Source organism: Rhinopithecus roxellana, chromosome 4, assembly GCF_007565055.1.
Source record: "Rhinopithecus roxellana isolate Shanxi Qingling chromosome 4, ASM756505v1, whole genome shotgun sequence".
Lineage (NCBI taxonomy): Eukaryota > Metazoa > Chordata > Mammalia > Primates > Cercopithecidae > Rhinopithecus > Rhinopithecus roxellana.
Genome location: NC_044552.1, coordinates 112,970,951 through 112,992,667, shown reverse-complemented (window position 1 = coordinate 112,992,667; position 21,717 = coordinate 112,970,951). Strand labels below are relative to the sequence as shown.

At 35.2% G+C, this 21,717-nt stretch overlaps 1 protein-coding gene across 4 annotated transcripts in view; it reads right to left on the bottom strand.

Annotated features, from left to right (window-relative positions):
- The window catches only part of ASCC3 (activating signal cointegrator 1 complex subunit 3), a 418,508-nt gene that overhangs the window by 102,176 nt on the left and 294,615 nt on the right, over nucleotides 1-21,717 (bottom strand). For all 4 annotated transcript variants that reach the window (XM_010389420.2, XM_030928567.1, XM_010389421.2 and 1 more), the window contains 3 exons: nucleotides 9,345-9,482; nucleotides 9,134-9,254; nucleotides 7,954-8,086 (listed from right to left, as the gene is read on the bottom strand). In XM_010389420.2, the coding sequence (XP_010387722.1) occupies nucleotides 7,954-8,086; nucleotides 9,134-9,254; nucleotides 9,345-9,482 (392 nt within the window). The remainder of the gene's footprint in view (nucleotides 1-7,953; nucleotides 8,087-9,133; nucleotides 9,255-9,344; nucleotides 9,483-21,717) is intronic.

The following is a 21,717-nucleotide window of genomic DNA, read 5'->3' as shown; positions in this document are numbered from 1 at the left end:
GCCAGAGAGAAAGGTCGGGTTACCCACAAAGGGAAGCCCATCAGACTAACAGCAGATCTCTCGGCAGAAACTCTACAAGCCAGAAGAGAGTGGGCGCCAATATTCAACATTCTTAAAGAAAAGAATTTTCAACCCAGAATTTCATATCCAGCCAAACTAAGTTTCATAAGTGAAGGAGAAATAAAATCCTTTACAGATAAGCAAATGCTTAGAGATTTTGTCACCACCAGGCCTGCCTTACAAGAGACCCTGAAGGAAGCCCTAAACATGGAAAGGAACAACCGGTACCAGCCATTGCAAAAACATGCCAAAATGTAAAGACCATCGAGGCTAGGAAGAAACTGCATCAACTAACGAGGAAAATAACCAGTTAATATAATAATGGCCGGATCAAGTTCACACATAACAATATTAACCTTAAATGTTAATGGACTAAATGCTCCAATTAAAAGACACAGACTGGCAAACTGGATAAAGAGTCAAGACCCATCAGTCTGCTGTATTCAGGAGACCCATCTCACATGCAGAGACATACATAGGCTCAAAATAAAGGGATGGAGGAAGATCTACCAAGCAAATGGAGAACAAAAAAAAGCAGGGGTTGCAATCCTTGTCTCTGATAAAACAGACTTTAAACCATCAAAGATCAAAAGAGACAAAGAAGACCGTTACATAGTGGTAAAGGGATCATTTCAACAGGAAGAGCTAACTATCCTAAATATATATACGCCCAATACAGGAGCAACCACATTCATAAAGCAAGTCCTTAGAGACTTACAAAGAGACTTAGAATCCCATACAATAATAATGGGAGACTTCAACACTCCGCTGTCAACATTAGACAGATCAACGAGATAGAAAGTTAACAAGGATATCCAGGAATTGAACTCATCTCTGCACCAAGCGGACCTAATAGACATCTATAGAACTCTCCACCCCAAATCAACAGAATATACATTCTTCTCAGCACCACATCACACTTATTCCAAAATTGACCACATAATTGGAAGTAAAGCACTCCTCAGCAAATGTAAAAGAACAGAAATTATAACAAACTGTCTCTCAGACCACAGTGCAATCAAACTAGAACTCAGGACTAAGAAACTCAATCAAAACCGCTCAACTACATGGAAACTGAACAACCTGCTCCTGAATGACTACTGGGTACATAACGAAATGAAAGCGGAAATAAAGATGTTCTTTGAAACCAATGAGAACAAAGATACAACATACCAGAATCTCTGGGACACATTTAAAGCAGTGTGTAGAGGGAAATTTATAGCACTAAATGCCCACAACAGAAAGCAGGAAAGATCTAAAATTGACACTCTAACATCACAATTAAAAGAACTAGAGAGGCAAGAGCAAACACATTCAAAAGCTAGCAGAAGGCAAGAAATAACTAAGATCAGAGCCGAACTGAAGGAGATAGAGACACAAAAAACCCTCCAAAAAATCCATGAATCCAGGAGTTGGTTTTTTGAAAAGATCAACAAAATTGACAGACCGCTAGCAAGGCTAATAAAGAAGAAAAGAGAGAGGAATCAAATAGATGCAATAAAAAATGATAAAGGGGATATCACCACTGACCCCACAGAAATACAAACTACCATCAGAGAATACTATAAACGCCTCTACGCAAATCAACTAGAAAATCTAGAAGAAATGGATAATTTCCTGGACACTTACACTCTCCCAAGGCTAAACCAGGAAGAAGTTGAATCCCTGAATAGTCCAATAGCAAGCTCTGAAATTGAGGCAACAATTAATAGCCTACCCACCAAAAAAAGTCCAGGACCAGATGGATTCACAGCTGAATTCTACCAGAGGTACAAGGAGGAGCTGGTACCATTCCTTCTGAAACTATTCCAATCAATAGAAAAAGAGGGAATCCTCCCTAACTCATTTTATGAGGCCAACATCATCCTGATACCAAAGCCTGGCAGAGACACAACAAACAGAGAATTTTAGACCAATATCCCTGATGAACATTGATGCAAAAATTCTCAATAAAATACTGGCAAACCGGATTCAGCAGCACATCAAAAAGCTTATCCACCATGATCAAGTGGGCTTCATCCCTGGGATGCAAGGCTGGTTCAACATTCGCAAATCAATAAACGTAATCCAGCATATAAACAGAACCAAAGACAAGAACCACATGATTGTCTCAATAGATGCAGAAAAGGCTTTTGACAAAATTCAACAGCCCTTCATGCTAAAAACGCTCAATAAATTTGGTATTGATGGAACGTACCTCAAAATAATAAGAGCTATTTATGACAAACCCACAGCTAATATCATTCTGAATGGGCAAAAACTGGAAAAATTCCCTTTGAAAACTGGCACAAGACAGGGATGCCCTCTCTCACCACTCCTATTCAACATAGTGTTGGAAGTTCTGGCTAGGGCAATCAGGCAAGAGAAAGAAATCAAGGGTATCCAGTTAGGAAAAGAAGAAGTCAAATTGTCCCTGTTTGCAGATGACATGATTGTATATTTAGAAAACCCCATCGTCTCAGCCCAAAATCTCCTTAAGCTGATAAGCAACTTCAGCAAAGTCTCAGGATACAAAATTAATGTGCAAAAATCACAAGCATTCTTATACACCAGTAACAGACAAGCAGAGAGCCAAATCAGGAATGAACTTCCATTCACAATTGCTTCAAAGAGAATAAAATACCTAGGAATCCAGCTTACAAGGGATGTAAAGGACCTCTTCAAGGAGAACTACAAACCACTGCTCAGTGAAATAAAAGAGGACACAAACAAATGGAAGAACATACCATGCTCATGGATAGGAAGAATCAATATCGTGAAAATGGCCATACTCCCCAAGGTTATTTATAGATTCAATGCCATCCCCATCAAGCTACCAATGAGTTTCTTCACAGAATTGGAAAAAACTGCTTTAAAGTTCATATGGAACCAAAAAAGAGCCCGCATTGCCAAGACAATCCTAAGTCAAAAGGACAAAGCTGGAGGCGTCACGCTACCTGACTTCAAACTATACTACAAGGCTACAGTAACCAAAACAGCATGGTACTGGTACCAAAACAGAGATATAGACCAATGGAACAGAACAGAGTCCTCAGAAATAATACCGCACATCTACAGCCATCTGATCTTTGACAAACCTGAGAGAAACAAGAAATGGGGAAAGGATTCCCTATTTAATAAATGGTGCTGGGAAAACTGGCTAGCCATAAGTAGAAAGCTGAAACCGGATCCTTTCCTTACCCCTTATACGAAGATTAATTCAAGATGGATTAGAGACTTAAATGTTAGACCTAATACCATAAAAACCCTAGAAGAAAATCTAGGTAGTACCATTCAGGACATAGGCATGGGCAAGGACTTCATGTCTAAAACACCAAAAGCAACGGCAGCAAAAGCCAAAATTGACAAATGGGATCTAATTAAACTAAAGAGCTTTTGCACAGCAAAAGAAACTACCATCAGAGTGAACAGGCAACCTACAGAATGGGAGAAAATTTTTGCAACCTACTCATCTGACAAAGGGCTAATATCCAGAATCTACAAAGAACTCAAACAAATATATGAGAAAAAAACAAACAACCCCATCAAAAAGTGGGCAAAGGATATGAACAGACATTTCTCAAAAGAAGACATTCATACAGCCAACAGACACATGAAAAAATGCTCATCATCACTCGCCATCAGAGAAATGCAAATCAAAACCACAATGAGATACCATCTCACACCAGTTAGAATGGCAATCATTAAGAAGTCAGGAAACAACAGGTGTTGGAGAGGATGTGGAGAAATAGGAACACTTGTACACTGTTGGTGGGATTGTAAACTAGTTCAACCATTATGGAAAACAGTATGGCAATTCCTCAAGGATCTAGAACTAGATGTACCATATGACCCAGCCATCCCACTACTGGGTATATACCCAAAGGATTATAAATTATTCTACTACAAAGACACATGTACACGTATGTTTATTGCGGCACTATTCACAATAGCAGAGACTTGGAATCAACCCAAATGTCCATCTGTGACAGACTGGATTAAGAAAATGTGGCACATATACACCATGGAATACTATGCAGCCATAAAAAAGGATGAGTTTGCGTCCTTTGTAGGGACATGGATGCAGCTGGAAACCATCATTCTTAGCAAACTATCACAAGAAGAGAAAACCAAACACCGCATGTTCTCACTCATAGGTGGGAACTGAACAATGAGATCACTTGGACTCGGGAAGGGGAACATCACACACTGGGGCCTATCATGGGGAGGGGGGAGGGGGAGGAGGGAGGAATTGCATTGGGGAGTTATACATGATATAAATGATGAATTGATGGGTGCTGAGGAGTTGATGGGTGCAGCACACCAACATGGCATAAGTATACATATGTAACAAACCTGCACGTTATGCACATGTACCCTAGAACTTAAAGTATAATAATAAAAAAAAAAAAAAAAACAGTAGTAGTAATTTGTTCAAAGCAATCACTAGTGCCTGTCACATGGTATGTACTCAATAAATGGCACTTATCACTACCAATAATTTTTGGAAAATAAATTGCTAGATGTAAAATGAATACAAGCTGACAAAAATAAAGCTACTGACTTTCAGGAGATGGTGACAGCCACGAGAGGTAGAGTAAGAGCAGGCAATAGAAGGGGTATCTTGCAGAGGAAGGAAGAGCACAGGTACAGGGCATGGAGTAGGTATGGAATAAGTACTGAGGCAGATTAAAGGAGAGTTGACATGAAAGAGATGCTATTTAGAACAGAAGAGTGAGCAAATATATTCTCTCCATTAATTTGTAAATATTAAAGTCTCTAGTCAAATAAGACATTATATATTAGGTGTTGTAGAGTATACAAAGATAATCAGATGTGTTGAAAGACTGGTATAACAAAATGTTCAGCTTAGTTTCTTATGTTAAATATAAAAAAAGGAGCAAAGCTATGTAAAAATATAATTCATGGAAAAATATGCAGGTATTAAAAATAGTTTTTGCAAAAGACATGAGAAAATGGTTACAATAAGCTGAATTTTAAAAAGTTGCTATGTTACTCTCAGGTCACCAGTTGCAGACTATAAATTGGTACAGTCAATTTTGAGATCAAATTTGTAATATCTATCTGAACAATCACTATGAACCAGCAATTTCACTTTTTCATTATGATCTGCTAGAGAAACATTTACATGTGAGAATAGGAAAGAAAATCTTTTACTGCAATGTTATACACAAGAGGAGAAAACTGGAAATTCTCTAAGAGTACATTAATAGAGAAATGAATAGACTATGAAATACTATGTAATACATAAAATAATAATGGTCATATCAAGGTACAAAACAAAAAAAATTAGTTAACTTTTTACTGAAGTATACACAGATAAAATTGCATAAATTATATAGGTACAACACAATTAATTCTTACAATTTGAACACAGTTGTGTAATCAACATCAACATCAAGCATTGAAAGTGTCCCAGAAGCCTTCCTGTTGTGCTTTTCTAGTCACTTTCTTCTCAAAAGAATATTTGGACTTCCATTTATTTCTGTTACCTTACTGCAGTGGTTTGGGCCTGTGGCTCAATGCTTACTGGAAGAAGTGAAAGCAAAATCCCTACATCATTCCCTATCTCAAAGGGAAAGCTTTCAGTATCTTCTTATAAATTATGATGCTAGATATAGATTTTTTGTAGATATTCTTTATCAGATTAGAGAACATTCCCTTACACTCCTGCTTGCTAACAGTTTTATTATAAATAGGTATGGAATTTCATCAATTTTTTTACATCTATGAAATGATTATATAATATTTCTCATTTTTGTTCATATGGTGAATTATATTCACTCATTTTTCAAATAATCATCTTTGCATTTATAGAATAAACTGCATGTAGTAGTAATATATTATCTTTTTATACACTGCTTGATTTTATTAACTATTGTCTGTTTAGGATTTCTACATCTATATTAATGTGAGACGTTTGTTACATTTCCTTCTCGTAAATTTCTTATCAGGTTTTGGTATCCAAGTTGTTCTGGTCTCATAAAACAAGCTGCAAGTATTCTTCCCTTTTCTAAGACTAGGAGGCGATTGTGTACGATTGATGCTATTTCACCCTTAAATTTTTTTTTTTTTTTTTGAGACGGAGTCTCGCTTTGTCGCCCAGGCTGGAGTGCAGTGGCCGGATCTCAGCTCACTGCAAGCTCCGCCTCCCGGGTTCCCGCCATTCTCCTGCCTCAGCCTCCCGAGTAGCTGGGACTACAAGCGCCCGCCACCTCGCCCGGCTAGTTTTTTGTATTTTTTAGTAGAGATGGGGTTTCACCATGTTCGCCAGGATGGTCTCGATCTCCTGACCTCGTGATCCGCCTGTCTCGGCCTCCCAAAGTGCTGGGATTACAGGCTTGAGCCACCGCGCCCGGCTACCACCCTTAAATGTTATGAAGAATTCACCATTGAAGCTTCTGGGTCAGAAGACTTCTTTCTAAAAGATTTTAAACTTCAGATTCAAGTGCTTTGATAGATGAAAAACTACTTAGATTTTCAAAAGAAATTTTACTATTTGATGTAAATTTTAAATATTATTTGCATTATGTTGTTAATATCCTATTATTATTCCAGTCTGTGGTATTTTTCCATTCCTTATACTTACACTAAAAAATTTATCAATTTTATTCATCCTTCTAAAAGAACCAACTTTTGGTGTTGTTGATTTTTCTCTAGTTATGTTTATTTTCAGTTTAATAATTCTTACTTTTATCTTTACCTTTTTCTTTGAGTTCAATTCGTTATTTTTTTTTTCTAAATTCTTGAGATCAGTACTTAGACTACTAATTTTTTTTTTTCTTTTGTTTTTCTGCAGATAGGGTATCACCCTGTTGCTCAAATTAGAGTGCAGTGGCGTTGCAGCACACCGTACCTCAAACTCCCAGGTTCAAGCAATCCTCCTGCCGCCTCAGGACCACATATATGAACCACCATGCCTGGTTAATTTTTTTATTTTTACTTTTTTGTAGAAACAGGATCTATCTATGTTATCCAGGCTGGTCTCAAACTCCTGGCTTCAAGCAATTCTTCCTCAGCCTTCCAAAGTGCAAGGATTACAGGTGAAAGCCACTGTGCCTGGCTGACTTTCTAAGTTTTTAAAATCAACATTATTTGCACTTATAAAAAAATTAAAAAGAACCAATAACTATACATAGGATGAATCAGATGTTTTGTCTTCAATGCAGTTAGAATATGGTAAAGGAGATCCAATATATAGAAAAGGACTATGATAAAAGCTAGAAAGTGGTTAAGTGTTTACAAGCGAAAAATACATAAATCTTAGGGAAGAAAGGTTATTTTCAGCTGAGAATACAAGAGAACACTTTGTGAAAGGGGTAGTGGTTACTGGGTCCCAAAAGAGGTACAGGATGATTCTCAAATAAGCCAGCAGCCTAAATCATTAATTATATGCTCCCTTATTTTGGATATTTATTTATTAACTGTACAACTGTACTATGAAAACCCTCACCAAACTAATACTTTATTAAAGGTTTATTATGTGATAGATACTATTCTAAGCACTATGCATTTGATCATTATTAATACTCTATGAGATAGTTGGTCTTGCTACCATCTCCACTTTACAATAGGTACAATAAGGCAATGAGGAGTCAACTAACTTGCTCAAGATCAAGCAAGTAAATGGTAGAGCTCAGATTTTCACCCAGGTCATCTGGTTTCATAGCCAATGTGACTGAACACTGTACTATACTGCTGATTTTAAAAAGTTCTTTTTAACATTTAAATTATAATTGAATATTGTCATAAAGTGATAATTATATTGTTTCACATTATATTAAATTCTTTTAAGCTACCTGTTTTACTGATTTTTATATAATAAAATATAACCAGAAAAACACTAACTTGTGATAAAATAAATCCATTTAAACTAATTTAAATAAGATTTACCTTGATTCTACTGGGAAAGGTTCATAAAGAAATTTCTTATAAAAGTCTTTCTTTATGTCATGAACTAGAATTACAGCTTTGCCTTGGTCATCAAACTGCGGCCTCCCAGCACGCCCCATCATCTGGAGGACATCTTTAAAAGAGAGAACAAAGAGATATTCTACAATGTGGCACATAGCACAATGTATATTTACTGATTATGGCAGGCTTCTATAATCAACCAAATAACAAAAGAAATAGATTATTTTGATAATATGTTTGCTATGTTGATGGCTACTACTATACTGAGTTCCCTAAACTAATATAATTCACTCAGAAAATTGATAATTAAATAAGCAAGTTACGTAACTATGATGAAAAACTGAGTCCTTGAAAGGGTCTTTCTTAACATTTACAGATTTAAAGATGAAAATTCCCTTTAGTGGAATGCTTTAAAATGTTGTTTAATAGATATTATTTTAATTAAATAATAAAAAGTAAAAAATAAAAAATATATACAAAAATCTTTTCAGCAGAGTCATTTGGTAATTTTTCCCATGAATGATGAACCAATTTAGGCCTTGTCATCCCTGCACCCCGGTATAAAATTTCTTCCTTTTAGCCTACATAAATCTCTGAGGTAACTAGTGATTTAGAAATGATATAGCTTTTACATGTATTCATTTAGTGGAAATATACATGGAGTTTATTTCCCTTTTCAAACTCACTGAAAATGCTTTTATCATGTTTTAAAGCATCTTAATAGAGTCTTCATGCATAAGTTACAGCAACAAAAACTTTGGTTCTGGAAATCCCATGGCGGTATCATTTCTAGTGAAACACATTTAAAATTAAGCAAAGTAATACTTAGTCATAACTTACTAAGGAACTTCACTAATAGCTCCTAAGAAGTACTTTTATCTATTTATAAATTTGAAACCAACTTTGGTTGCTTGATAATAAGTACTTTAAGCCACTTATTATTTTCCTACTTTTGTGTAAGTAAAAGTAAATACAGCAGCAGTATCTTGTATAATATTTTAACTGGAAAGAAAAAGTGTATAAATGCTTATCATCTGTTTAAATGTGACCAATTCTCAAAAGTTTAATTTGTGGAAATTCAAATTATTACTTATTCAAATTCAAATTTACTCAGGGTAAAATAGAGCTTCATGTATTTCTGTGAATGTAAGAAAATTACCTGTAATGGGAAAATCCACATAACGTCTTGTTTTTCCGTCATAGTATTCTGTTCCCTTAATAATTACTAAATGAGCTGGAAAGTTTACACCCCAGGCTAATGTGCTTGTAGCAATAAGAACCTAAAAAGCAAAATAAAATATCTTATATTTAAGTAAAATATAACTTTTAAGTTACATTTAAATATGTGTTCATTGGAGGAAAAAAAGTACCTGAACTTTGCAGTTTACAAATAGTTCCTCCACTGTTTTTCGGTCCCTCTCATGTAGTCCAGCATGATGCATTCCTATTCCGAAAGCAAGTGTCAGCTTGAGGTTAGAATCTCTTACTGTTGCAATGATGTTCTCCATCTGCAAATAAAAACACAATTACAAGATGGAGATGTATAACTTTAAAATTTTCATATTAAGATTATATTTGATTAATTTTATTTTTTATGTTATGTGGACATGAAAATATATGTCCCATATACAATTATGATTAAAGTTCAATTAACTGAAAATAATATCTACTTGGTGAGAATATACACTCTAAACACACTAAAGTTTAAAAGTTATCCATCTTATTTTTATGCATCAAGAGAAAAAATCTGTAGATAAATGATATGTCCTTTAATGAGTAACAACCATTAAAAAGGATGCAATATTTCAGTGTCTCTGTTCATTTCTCATTATAAAAAAACACTGTTTTTGAAGTTCAGTGCCAAAAATTTTGAAAATACAGACCAAAAAATAGTAAAAAATCAGCCATAATCCTTGCAGACAGAAAGAAATTGTTTCAATTTATGCTTTCTTACAGAACTTATCAGCCCTGAACAAGTCACATAACCTTACTGGGCCTGTTTCTTTAACTGTAAATTTGAAATAATAACAGTAATCTTATACACGCATCTAATCTTCCCTAAAGCCCTATAATAGTAAATACTATTATTCATCCTATATGTAAATTTAGTAATGATAAAAGGATACATACACCTATTTAAAAATTGTTTTCCAGAGAGGCACACACCACAACTATAAACCTATTAGCATCTCAATGTTACTATATTCTCAAAACTCTGTAACTGGTGTATTTTTGTTTACTTCTTATCTTTGATCAATAGTACAGCTAAACGTTTTTTATATTTATTGGCTGTTTTCTTTTATAATTTACCCTTTAATTTTTTAAGTCGATGTGATAGTCTTTTTTTTCTAATTGGTTTGTGATCTTTTTTAATATATGAATGGTATTAACCCCTTGTCCATCATACGCTATAAATATTTTTGCCCCGGGTTTTTTATTTGCACTTCATTTTAATTATGCTTTAACTTTATAGACCTAAAATTGCAAATTGATCTCTTACATTTTGTTGCTCAGAAAACTTTTCCTAAATATATACATACACATTTCCCCATTTCTTCAACTTCTATTATAGTTTTATTTTTTAAATTTAAATAATTCTCTTGTAATTTATTTTTGTATAGAAACTATGGTAGAACTCTAAGTTTATTTTTCCTAAATAATTAACCAATTATTCCAGCAATATAGGTTAAATAATTCCTCATCTTACTTTAAATGCTCCATGTATTATATTCACAATTTTTATAATTATAATTTTTACATTTTTAAACATTTCCAGCCTCAGTTTAGCTCACTAAGCTGTCATATATCTAAATGGTTTTTAAAATTCATGTTGTATAAATGCTCTCTGAATATTCTATCACTTTCCATTCTACATGGAAAATACTTAAACTAACACAAATTTGAAAGAGCAAATCTTATTTTCTTACAAAATTTCTTGTAAAGAACTAAATAGTTGTGGCTGGGTGTGGTGGCTCCAACCTATAATCCCAGCACTTCGGGAGGCCGAGGCGGGTGGATCATGTAAGGTTTGAGGTCAGGAGATCGAGACTAGCCTGGCCAACACGGAGAAACCTCATCTCTATTAAATATACAAAAATTAGCTGGGCATGGTGGTGCATGCCTGTAACCCTAGCTACTGAGGAGGCTGAGACAGGAGAATCGCTTGAACCCAGGATGTAGAGGTTGCAGCAAGCTTAGCTCATGCCATTGTATTCCAGCCTGGGCAACAGAGCTACATTCTGTCTCACAAAAAAAGAAGAAAAAAAGAAAGCCCAATTTCTTTGTTTCAGATAGTTCTCTATCCTTGAAGCAGAGGATAACATAAGGCACAGCATAAGGAAGTGCTTTCTGGGAAACTCCATGAGGAGAATAATGTAAAGACCAAGTGATTTGAGAAGACATGAGCACTGAAAAGAAGGATACATCTCTAAAGTTTCACCACCACATTCCAACAGTAAGCAACAGGGAAGAAGTAACTTGGAAACAGTAAATGTATAATTTTTATATGCCTAAGATAGAAGTATAAAAAAGTAACAATTTCTTCAGATCTTATTTCCTTTTTTTCTTCTATTAGCAACCTCTAATATATGTATATAAGTATGTTTGCAATACACTTAATATCTTTTCTGTGCATAAATCAACAAGTAGATCACAAAATCCCCAGCTTGAGAAACTATCGCTGCTGCTGTAGTTTAGTAAAAATGTATGACCAAAATATCCATATAATGAAACATTCCAACTGCTTTGTTGTTCATTTTATTTTCATTAGTCAGAAAAATTTTCTCAGTTTTTTTAATGTGGAAGCAAGCTGTTTTACACTTATGATAATCCATAAAATAGGACAACAAAGTTTAGCTTTATAATAATTACTAATGTATTTAAAAAGTACTATACAAACTAGGTGATATTTTAATGACATACACATAAGAAATGTTATTTATCAACTTTCACTGAACTGAATGCAATGTATAAATAGTTCATGTATAAGTAGTTCATTCTGTTTGGCCACCTAGTATTCTTGTATTATTTACTTTATGAACTGTTATGGAGGAATATAGAAATGTATTAATATGAATCCACTTTACTTTAAAATTAGCACAGGATATGTAAGCTGACACAAACGCATGATATAAGGAAAGGTGCTTGTCTTGTCTCATAAACTACATGTTAGGTATTCTCATTTGACAACTTATTACCCATTTTTTGTTCAATAGTTCACAGCATAAAATATTTTCAGTTTACACTACAAGAAACTAATTCACTGGTGTCCTTGTTCTAATAATTAGTCTGAGAATTTTTTTTTTCACTTTTAAACTTCCATAAGTATAACTTGTGTAATTTATGGTGCCCCATGGCAATGCCAATCACACCCAAACCGTAATGTATCATTTGCCATAGGAAAGCTAAAGAATCCTCTGGCAGAAGGTCTGGTGAGGCATTAATATCCTGTCTTTTGCACCAGGGAAGGCTAACTGTTTCTCAATCTCCTAGCCCCCACTTTCACATAAATCAATGCAGTAAAGAGAGCTATTTGCTTATCCCAACTGGCAAAGACTTAACATCCTCATGAAGACAATCACACACACACACAACTTCATTTACTACATGGTTTCTCTGGATGAATTCCAAATTATTTGAACATCATAAAAAGCAAAATTTATAGCTGTTAATCCTTAAGCACAAAATACTACTAGGAAAGCCTATACAAATTTGAAAATATAATTTTTTGGATTATATACATCTTTGTTACTGTACTAAAAATAAGTTTCATCTTGATCAGAACATCATAAGACAAGCAAAAGTATTCAGAAACTCAGGATAATTAAAGTTTAAAAGATAATAATAGATATAATTTGTTGAGCACTTATAATATGCCAGGCATTGTGTTTATCACTTTACAAAGATTATCACATTTAATCCTTTATATAAAGTAATATAGTCCTCATATAACACTCAATTCATTTATACAACCGAGTATATTTCAAATAGAAAGATCCAGTGATTTTGAATAATAAAGAATATACTTTCTTAGCCCTGGTTCCATCCGAGAATTAACCCCCATAAAAAATACTTGGGTTACCATCTTCTCAATTTTTCCAGTGATAGCTAGTACTTTTCTAGACGGAGAGGAGACAAGTTTATTTTATACATAAAATGGATACCTTAGTACATTAAGGCTTAATTCTTGTTAAGAAGGGTTGCTATAGAACTTAAAAAAAAAAAATGATAAACAAAGTTTTACTTTCATAGTTCATTTTTGTTCAACTAATATTTGTTGTAATGTGTTCAGCCTTTGAAATATGTCTGACCACCTGATTATTAAAAAAATTATTCAATATTATACGTAAAAGAAAAACAGATCTATGTTATTCTAGGTAGTGATCCTTTTCTTAAGGTTGGGGGGAGGAGGCACATATGTAAACTGTTGAACCATTTACTTTAACTTAATAGAATTTTTTTACATTTTATATTTATTATACTCAAAAGCTTTTGTAGAAAGATAGATTCCATTTAAGTAGATACATTACTCTGTGCCTGAAATACATTCCAGTCAGAATATAATTCAGTGGGTTGATGACAACGTTGGCTCCAAAAGAAAGAAGGAGACCAGATTGGACAAGAATGAGCTAACAGATTGTGCAGCCTGATTCTGTCCTTTTGAGTGTGATATATTGTTTCAAGATGCTAAAACCCATACTTTCTCAAAGCGTATCTGTTGTGCTGGTTTTCTCATTTTCACAGAATCCTCATTATCAGAACTCTATAATCTTTTCAAAGCATGTCAGACTCAGACCATATGCCACTGAATAATGCTTATCAATTGTCTAAAATGCTCAATAAAAGATGTACCACAGAAGAATCATAAAAGTTACAAAGAGTTTTTTTAAATAAAAATAATTAAATCTACCGTATCTGGTACAGATGTTAAATGAAATGAAAACATTTCCTTATAATCACCAAATGTTAATTTCTTTTAATACAAATCTGTATGATAAACCACATACACTGAAGGAAGAAAAACAATGAAACATTTTAGAGCATTCTACTGATACACTAATAAAAAAGAATTCAAGAAATAAATGAATTAAAAAGAATAGTTTCTAAACTTTATCAATACTCCCAAAATTTATACTCCCTTGCTCTGACGCTCAAAGACAAGCATACTTCAAAATGACTAATCATATTTCAATATATAAATATATTTATATGTGATTAAATTACATGTGAAGTAAATATGTAAGTTAAATGTAAATTAAATGTACAAATGAAATACAGACAATAACAGCTAAATCTCTGCTATTTTTCCAAATAAACACAATACTATCTTCAATGTTTGCTTTTTAGTTTGGCCTAATTCTTTTTACCTTTTTTTTTTTTTTTTTTTTTTTTTTTTTTTTTAGGAAAGCATGCTTACATTTGTCTTAAAATATTTTTTGAGGGAGGGGTACAAGCAGAATCTTATTACATGTCTAGATTGTGTAGTGGTCAAGTCAGGGCTTTCAGGGAACCCATTACCTGAATTGGGTACATTGTACCCATTAAGTAATTACTCATTATCTATCTCCCTCCCACTCTGTCACCCTTCCAAGTCTCCATTGTATATATTTCTCCTCTCTACATCCATTTGTATACATTTTTTAAATCACCCACTTATGAGTGAGAACATGCAATATTTGGCTTTCTGTGTCTGGCTTGTTTTACTTATGATAATGACCTATAGTTCCATCCATGCTGATGCAGAAGATGTGATTTCATTCTTTTTTATGGCTGAATAGTATTCTATTTTGTATATATTACATTTTCTTTATCCAATCATTTATTGATGGATACTTAGGTTGATTCCTATCTTTGCTATTGTGAATAGTGCTGCAATAAATATATGAGTGCAGGTATCTTTTTGATGTACTTATTTCTTTTCTTTGGGTAGACACCTAGTAGTAAAATTGCTGGATGGAATGGTAGCTCTATTTTTAATTTTCTGAGAAATCTCCAGACTATTTTCCACAGACATTGTTCTAATTTACACTCCCACCAACAGTGTGTAAGAGTTCCCTTTCCTCTGCATCCTCATAGATGATAATAGCCATTCTGACTGGGGTAAAATAATATCCCATTGTGGTTTCAGTTTGCATTTTTCTGATGACTAATGATGTTGAGCATTTTTTCATATACTTGTTGGTCATTTTTACGTCTTCTTTTGAAAAATGTCTATTTATGTCCCTTGCACTCGGCCTAATTCTTAATAAAAGCAGTATCAAAACTGGGTTGTAGGGTAACATATTAAATATTTTTTCTTATTCATGTCTTTAATTTAATTTGCCATACTGTTGGGAGGAAATTCCAGTGTACGCACTTCAAATTTATTTCTGATTATAACTTTTATCTTTATTTCCATTGTTGAAGAATTCTGATTCTAACTCATACTTAGCATTTCCATATACTGAAAAACTTCAAAAATGCAGATAAAGGTAATGAAAGGGACATTATAAAATTTCCTAAAGTAGTATATTGTTAAATGGGTAATTATGATCTTAACATGAATTAAATTTGTGAAGCATCACAGGCAAAAAGGTATAAATATAAGATCAGATTTTACCACAGCTCTCAACAAAAAGAACCTGTTTATAAGGTATAATTCATGTTGCTACACTATCACAGTAATAACAGTTAACATTTATTAAACATTTAACTAAGTTTCAGTATGTTAAACGTATTAACACATGTAATCCTCACAACATTCCTATGAGGATGGGTTTCCTAATATTCTCTTTTATAGTTGAAGAGATGGCACTCAGAGATTACTCCTACCAAGGCCACATAGTTTGTAACAGGAAGTCAGTATTGACCAAGAAGCCTGGCTCCAGTCCATGCTCCAAGCACAATGCCACCCTCTAATCAGTACATGAATAAGAGAGATATTCAGTTAACTACTGAAAGTATTAATATTATTAATCAGGCTTAAGGCTGAGCCCCATTGTTTTAGACTATATGCAGAAAACAAGTAAGATTTGAAATGAGTAATGTATTCAACTCACAGCTGGAAAACTATGTAGATGATTTATAAATCTATTTTTTCTTTATTATTTGAGTATTTCCCACTTCTATGCCTAAAAATGAAGAATATCTAAAATTATTTTCTTTTTTAAACTAAAATATTACCTTTTTCAACTACCTCATGATTGAGAATGCCACAGCTCCTGTTGGTTGCTCTTGTTTGTTATTTCAGCTACTGATTTTTTTTTTTTCTTTTTTTTTAAAAAGAATTTTGAGATAGTCTCCCTCTGTCGTCCAGGTTGGAGTGCAGTGGCATGATCTTGGCTCACTGCAACCTCTGCCTCCCAGGCTCAGGTGATCCTCCTGCCTCAGCCTCTCGAGTGGCTGGGACTACAGGTGCGTACTACCACACCCAGGCCAGGCTTGTCTTGAAATCCTGACCTCAGGTGATCCACCTACCTTGGCCTCCTGAAGTGCTAGGATTACAGGCATAAAAGCCACTGTGCCCAGCCCAGCTACTGGTTTTTCTTTATTTTTATTGCACTTTTGTCCCCATCAAATTACCCCCACCCCCACCATGACTTTTCCATCTTTTCTATTTGATATTGTTGTCACTGATTCCAATTACTGTATGGCAGATTAAAATAACACAGACTCTAGGTCAGCTACCCTGTTTTGAGTTCCTAAGCTGCCACTTGCTTGCTTGTGGCAAGTGATCTGGACAATCACTTAATCCTTCTAATTTCAGTTTTTGCATCTATAAAACTGGGATAATAAAAACTACCTTTGGAGAATTCATGATAAAATGTGATAATATAAAGTTTAATGAATTCTAAAGTACTCTATATAAAGACATCACTTAATACTTAGTTTAGTAAAAGTAAACTACTATTATGCTTAGTGATAATTGATATATTTTGCCTCCTTCTTCAATAGGATATGCATGCTACCAACTAAGGCAAAATAAAATAGAATGGCCTCCTATATTGTAACTCAAGGATACTGACTAGCTGCTCTAAATTGCAGAAATATTTCACAAGGCTCAGCTGGTCTCAAACATCCAATGCTCAGCAAATCTGCAGATAATGCTTGCTTGACACTTCATATTCTCAGCTTAATAGTTTTTTTACTGATCAGTCATTTAGAGGTAGGAGGCTTGATAAAACAGAAAGCACTTGGGGTGGGAATTTTGTACCATGAGCTAAATTTATTTTAGTTCTATAAAAAACAGGTCCTTTGAGTTAGAAATAATGTTACCCTGCATTAAATTCAATTTAATTTCTGATTTAAAACAATTTCAAAATCCATCTTCAATGTCTAGTACTAACTTCTTACCTACAAAAGAAGAGGCCAATATCTATCTACATGTTGAATGAACAGGCAAATTAATCAAAGAAAACTACAGTAAAATGTAATTAGTAGAATTCCCACCAAATCTGAACTTAGGATAATTTTGAGTAAAGCAAAACTATAGTTCATCTCTGTAGGTCTACTAATATTTTACTTGTAATGAGATTAGGTGGATTATGTTTAGCTTAAAATGATAAACTGCTCTAGCATCTAAAAACACTTTAGTATTAAGCTGTGAAAACAATATCAATCTCACTTTTCATGAAAGTGGTCTTCCTATGCACCTGCATTATAGTTTTCATAAATTCACTTTAAAGCATCATGTAAAATTGTAATTGGCCCATTCAAAAAATAATGTTCTGTATAATTTAGAAGAGTCTTCTAGCCAATTAATTTGAATTAACAAGGATTAACTATACTGCTGTTCCTTGTTCCAGGGAACTCTTATCTCCCATACCCTTCTAATTTTCATATTACCTCTACCTGGATTTTTTCCATGGTTTGCTCCAGTCAGAAAGCTCTTACCTTTCCTGTTTCAGAATTTTTCCCCCACCTACCTTTGGATGATGTTGTAGACTTTACAGCACAACTTAAAACATTCATGGCAAAAGGCCTTGCAGCATCCTAATTCATTTCTACTTGTAAGGACAAAAGTGAATAGCGATTTCTCTTTGCTGTATTCTTTTAGCTAACTGGATCTTATTAACAGTGTGGCAGAAGAAAGGGGCAGCCCTGCTGTTAACTGGCAAGATACACAGAGGAGTTAAGGGAAATAATGTAAGCAATACTAAAGAATGAAGTCTAATCTTCAGCCAGCATCCTGCTTTCCCACCGCAGAAAAAGAATCTCATCTAAGGGCAGTATTCTGAGCTTTTTTTGTTGTGTAGTTTTTTTTTTTTTTTTTTTTTTATTATTATACTTTAAGTTCTAGGGTACATGTGCATAACGTGCAGGTTTGTTACATATGTATACTTATGCCATGTTGGTGTGCTGCACCCATCAACTCGTCAGCACCCATCAATTCATCATTTATATCATGTATAACTCCCCAGTGCAATCCCTCCCTCCTCCCCCCTCCCCATGATAGGCCCCAGTGTGTGATGTTCCCCTTCCCGAGTCCATGTGATCTCATTGTTCAGTTCCCACCTATGAGTGAGAACATGCGGTGTTTGGTTTTCTCTTCTTGTGATAGTTTGCTAAGAATGATGGTTTCCAGCTGCATCCATGTCCCTACAAAGGATGCAAACTCATCCTTTTTTATGGCTGCATAGTATTCCATGGTGTATATGTGCCACATTTTCTTAATCCAGTCTGTCACAGATGGACATTTGGGTTGATTCCAAGTCTTTGCTATTGTGAATAGTGCCGCAATAAACATACGTGTGCATGTGTCTTTGTAGTAGACTAATTTATAATCCTTTGGGTATATACCCAGTAGTGGGATGGCTGGGTCATATGGTACATCTAGTTCTAGATCCTTGAGGAATTGCCATACTGTTTTCCATAATGGTTGAACTAGTTTACAATCCCACCAACAGTGTACAAGTGTTCCTATTTCTCCACATCCTCTCCAACACCTGTTGTTTCCTGACTTCTTAATGATTGCCATTCTAACTGGTGTGAGATGGTATCTCATTGTGGTTTTGATTTGCATTTCTCTGATGACGAGTGATGATGAGCATTTTTTCATGTGTCTGTTGGCTGTATGAATGTCTTCTTTTGAGAAATGTCTGTTCATATCCTTTGCCCACTTTTTGATGGGGTTGTTTGCTTTTTTCTTGTATATTTGTTTGAGTTCTTTGTAGATTCTGGATATTAGCCCTTTGTCAGATGAGTAGGTTGCAAAAATTTTCTCCCATTCTGTAGGTTGCCTGTTCACTCTGATGGTAGTTTCTTTTGCTGTGCAAAAGCTCTTTAGTTTAATTAGATCCCATTTGTCAATTTTGGCTTTTGCTGCTGTTGCTTTTGGTGTTTTAGACATGAAGTCCTTGCCCATGCCTATATCCTGAATGGTACTACCTAGATTTTCTTCTAGGGTTTTTATGGTATTAGGTCTAACATTTAAGTCTCTAATCCATCTTGAATCAATCTTCGTATAAGGGGTAAGGAAAGGATCCAGTTTCAGCTTTCTACTTATGGCTAGCCAATTTTCCCAGCACCATTTATTAAATAGGGAATCCTTTCCCCATTTCTTGTTTCTCTCAGGTTTGTCAAAGATCAGATGGTTGTAGATGTGTGGTATTATTTCTGAGGACTCTGTTCTGTTCCATTGGTCTATAGCTCTGTTTTGGTACCAGTACCATGCTGTTTTGGTTACTGTAGCCTTGTAGTATAGTTTGAAGTCAGGTAGTGTGACACCTCCAGCTTTGTCATTTTGACTTAGGATTGTCTTGGCAATGCGGGCTCTTTTTTGGTTCCATATGAACTTTAAAGCCGTTCTTTCCAATTCTGTGAAGAAACTCATTGGTAGCTTGATGGGGATGGCATTGAATCTATAAATAACCTTGGGCAGTATGGCCATTTTCACGATATTGATTCTTCCTATCCATGAGCATGGTATGTTCTTCCATTTGTGTCCTCTTTGATTTCACTGAGCAGTGGTTTGTAGTTCTCCTTGAAGAGGTCCTTTACATCCCTTGTAAGCTGGATTCCTAGGTATTTTATTCTCTTTGAAGCAATTGTGAATGGAAGTTCATTCCTGATTTGGCTCTCTGCTTGTCTTTTTTTTGTTGTTGTTGTTGTTTTCGTTGTTGTTGTTGTTGTTGTTGTTGTTGAGACAGAGTCTTGCTCTGTCACCCAGGCTGGAGTGCAGTGGCGCGGTCTTGGCTCACTGCTATCTCCGCCTCCTGGGTTCAAACGATTCTCGTGCTTCAGCCTCCCAGGTAGCTGGGATTACAGGCATATGCCACCATGCTCAGCTAATTTTTGTATTTTTTTTAGTAGAGATGGGGTTTCACCATGTTGGCCAGGCTGGCCTTGAACTCCTGACCTCAAGTGATCCGCCTGCCTTGGCCTCCCAATGTGCTGGGATTACAGGAGTGCGCCACTGCACCTGGCCCAGTATTCTGAGCTTTCAATCCACAGACTCACTCAGAAAGAAAAGGCCTTCCCTCTGTTCTTTCATCTGTTAGTGCTGGTTGGCAACTATCCAGATCGTAGCACTGTTTTCCTTGAAATACGGGACCAGACTGCAAAATATTGGGTGGAAGCTGACAGATCATATTTGCTAGATGTTAAATTATAATATTAATTAAATTACACAGTAAAACTTCTAGAAGTTGTATACGCTATTTGCTTCCGTTTTCACCTCCTCGCCTCCCTCATTTGCTCCTCAGTCCATTCCAAACTGCTTCTGTTCACACGTCACTGACTGCCAAGTTCATCCAGGACCTTCAAATGATAAACCCCATGGGTGTTTCTCTGCTCTCCTCCACTCAACTCCCATTGACATTTGATATAGCCAAGCACTCCTTCCTTCACAGAACCTACTCTTCTACAGTGTTTTAGGACACTGTCTTACCATATTGCCATCACATTCTCGGTGACCTGTGCCAGTTCCTCATTTTCTATCTCAGCTCACACTAAGAGACTCCCTCAGGGCCTGCCCTCTGTTTCTCCACACTCTGCCTGAGAGTCTCATGTGCTCACCTGGGTTTAAGGGTTGCCTCCACGCTGATGCATCCATGTTCATATGTTCATTTCACAGTTTCTGTGGGTCTCACAGACTTGTATCTAATTGCCTTGAAATCTCCACTCGAAAGTCTTGGATATGCAAACTAACATGTCCAAAATCGAACTTCTTTTTTAAAAAATGAATACAAATTCTGGGAAGGGCTGTCTACGGCTTCGAATTAGAGGACTGCTATTTTTATGGATATTTTGGGGAAGTAGGAAGCGAAAGAAGACTGAGTGCCCCACTATGTGATACCAGTTGATTTTGCAATGAAAACTGTTGATCATAAACTGAGTATTTCACTGTCACTTTACTGGAAAGAAAAGATCATGCAAGTAGATGATTCACATTTTGTCCTGAAGTTAACTGGATTAGCCAGATAGTAAGGAGTTTGGCAAGAGTATTACTGGAGGACAAGAAAGGTAGAAGTTTTAGGTGGATGAACTCTTAGAACAGTGCCAGAAAAAAAGGCTACCTGTATTTCATGAAGATTCGTGACATAAAGTTAAGAGCATTGTGCAATATGCTGGTAATGATCAAATGGGCAAAATAACCACCTCTTAGGATATCAGACAGCCTCCTTCCTAGGCCATAGTTTTATGCAATAGGTTCATGTACTCAACGGCCAAAGTGAAAGAGATGAAAATTATGCATGGGTGAAACACAAACTTCCTTTTCCTCATGAAGGCCCAGCTATTGCCACTGCTCAGTGCCTAACATGTCAC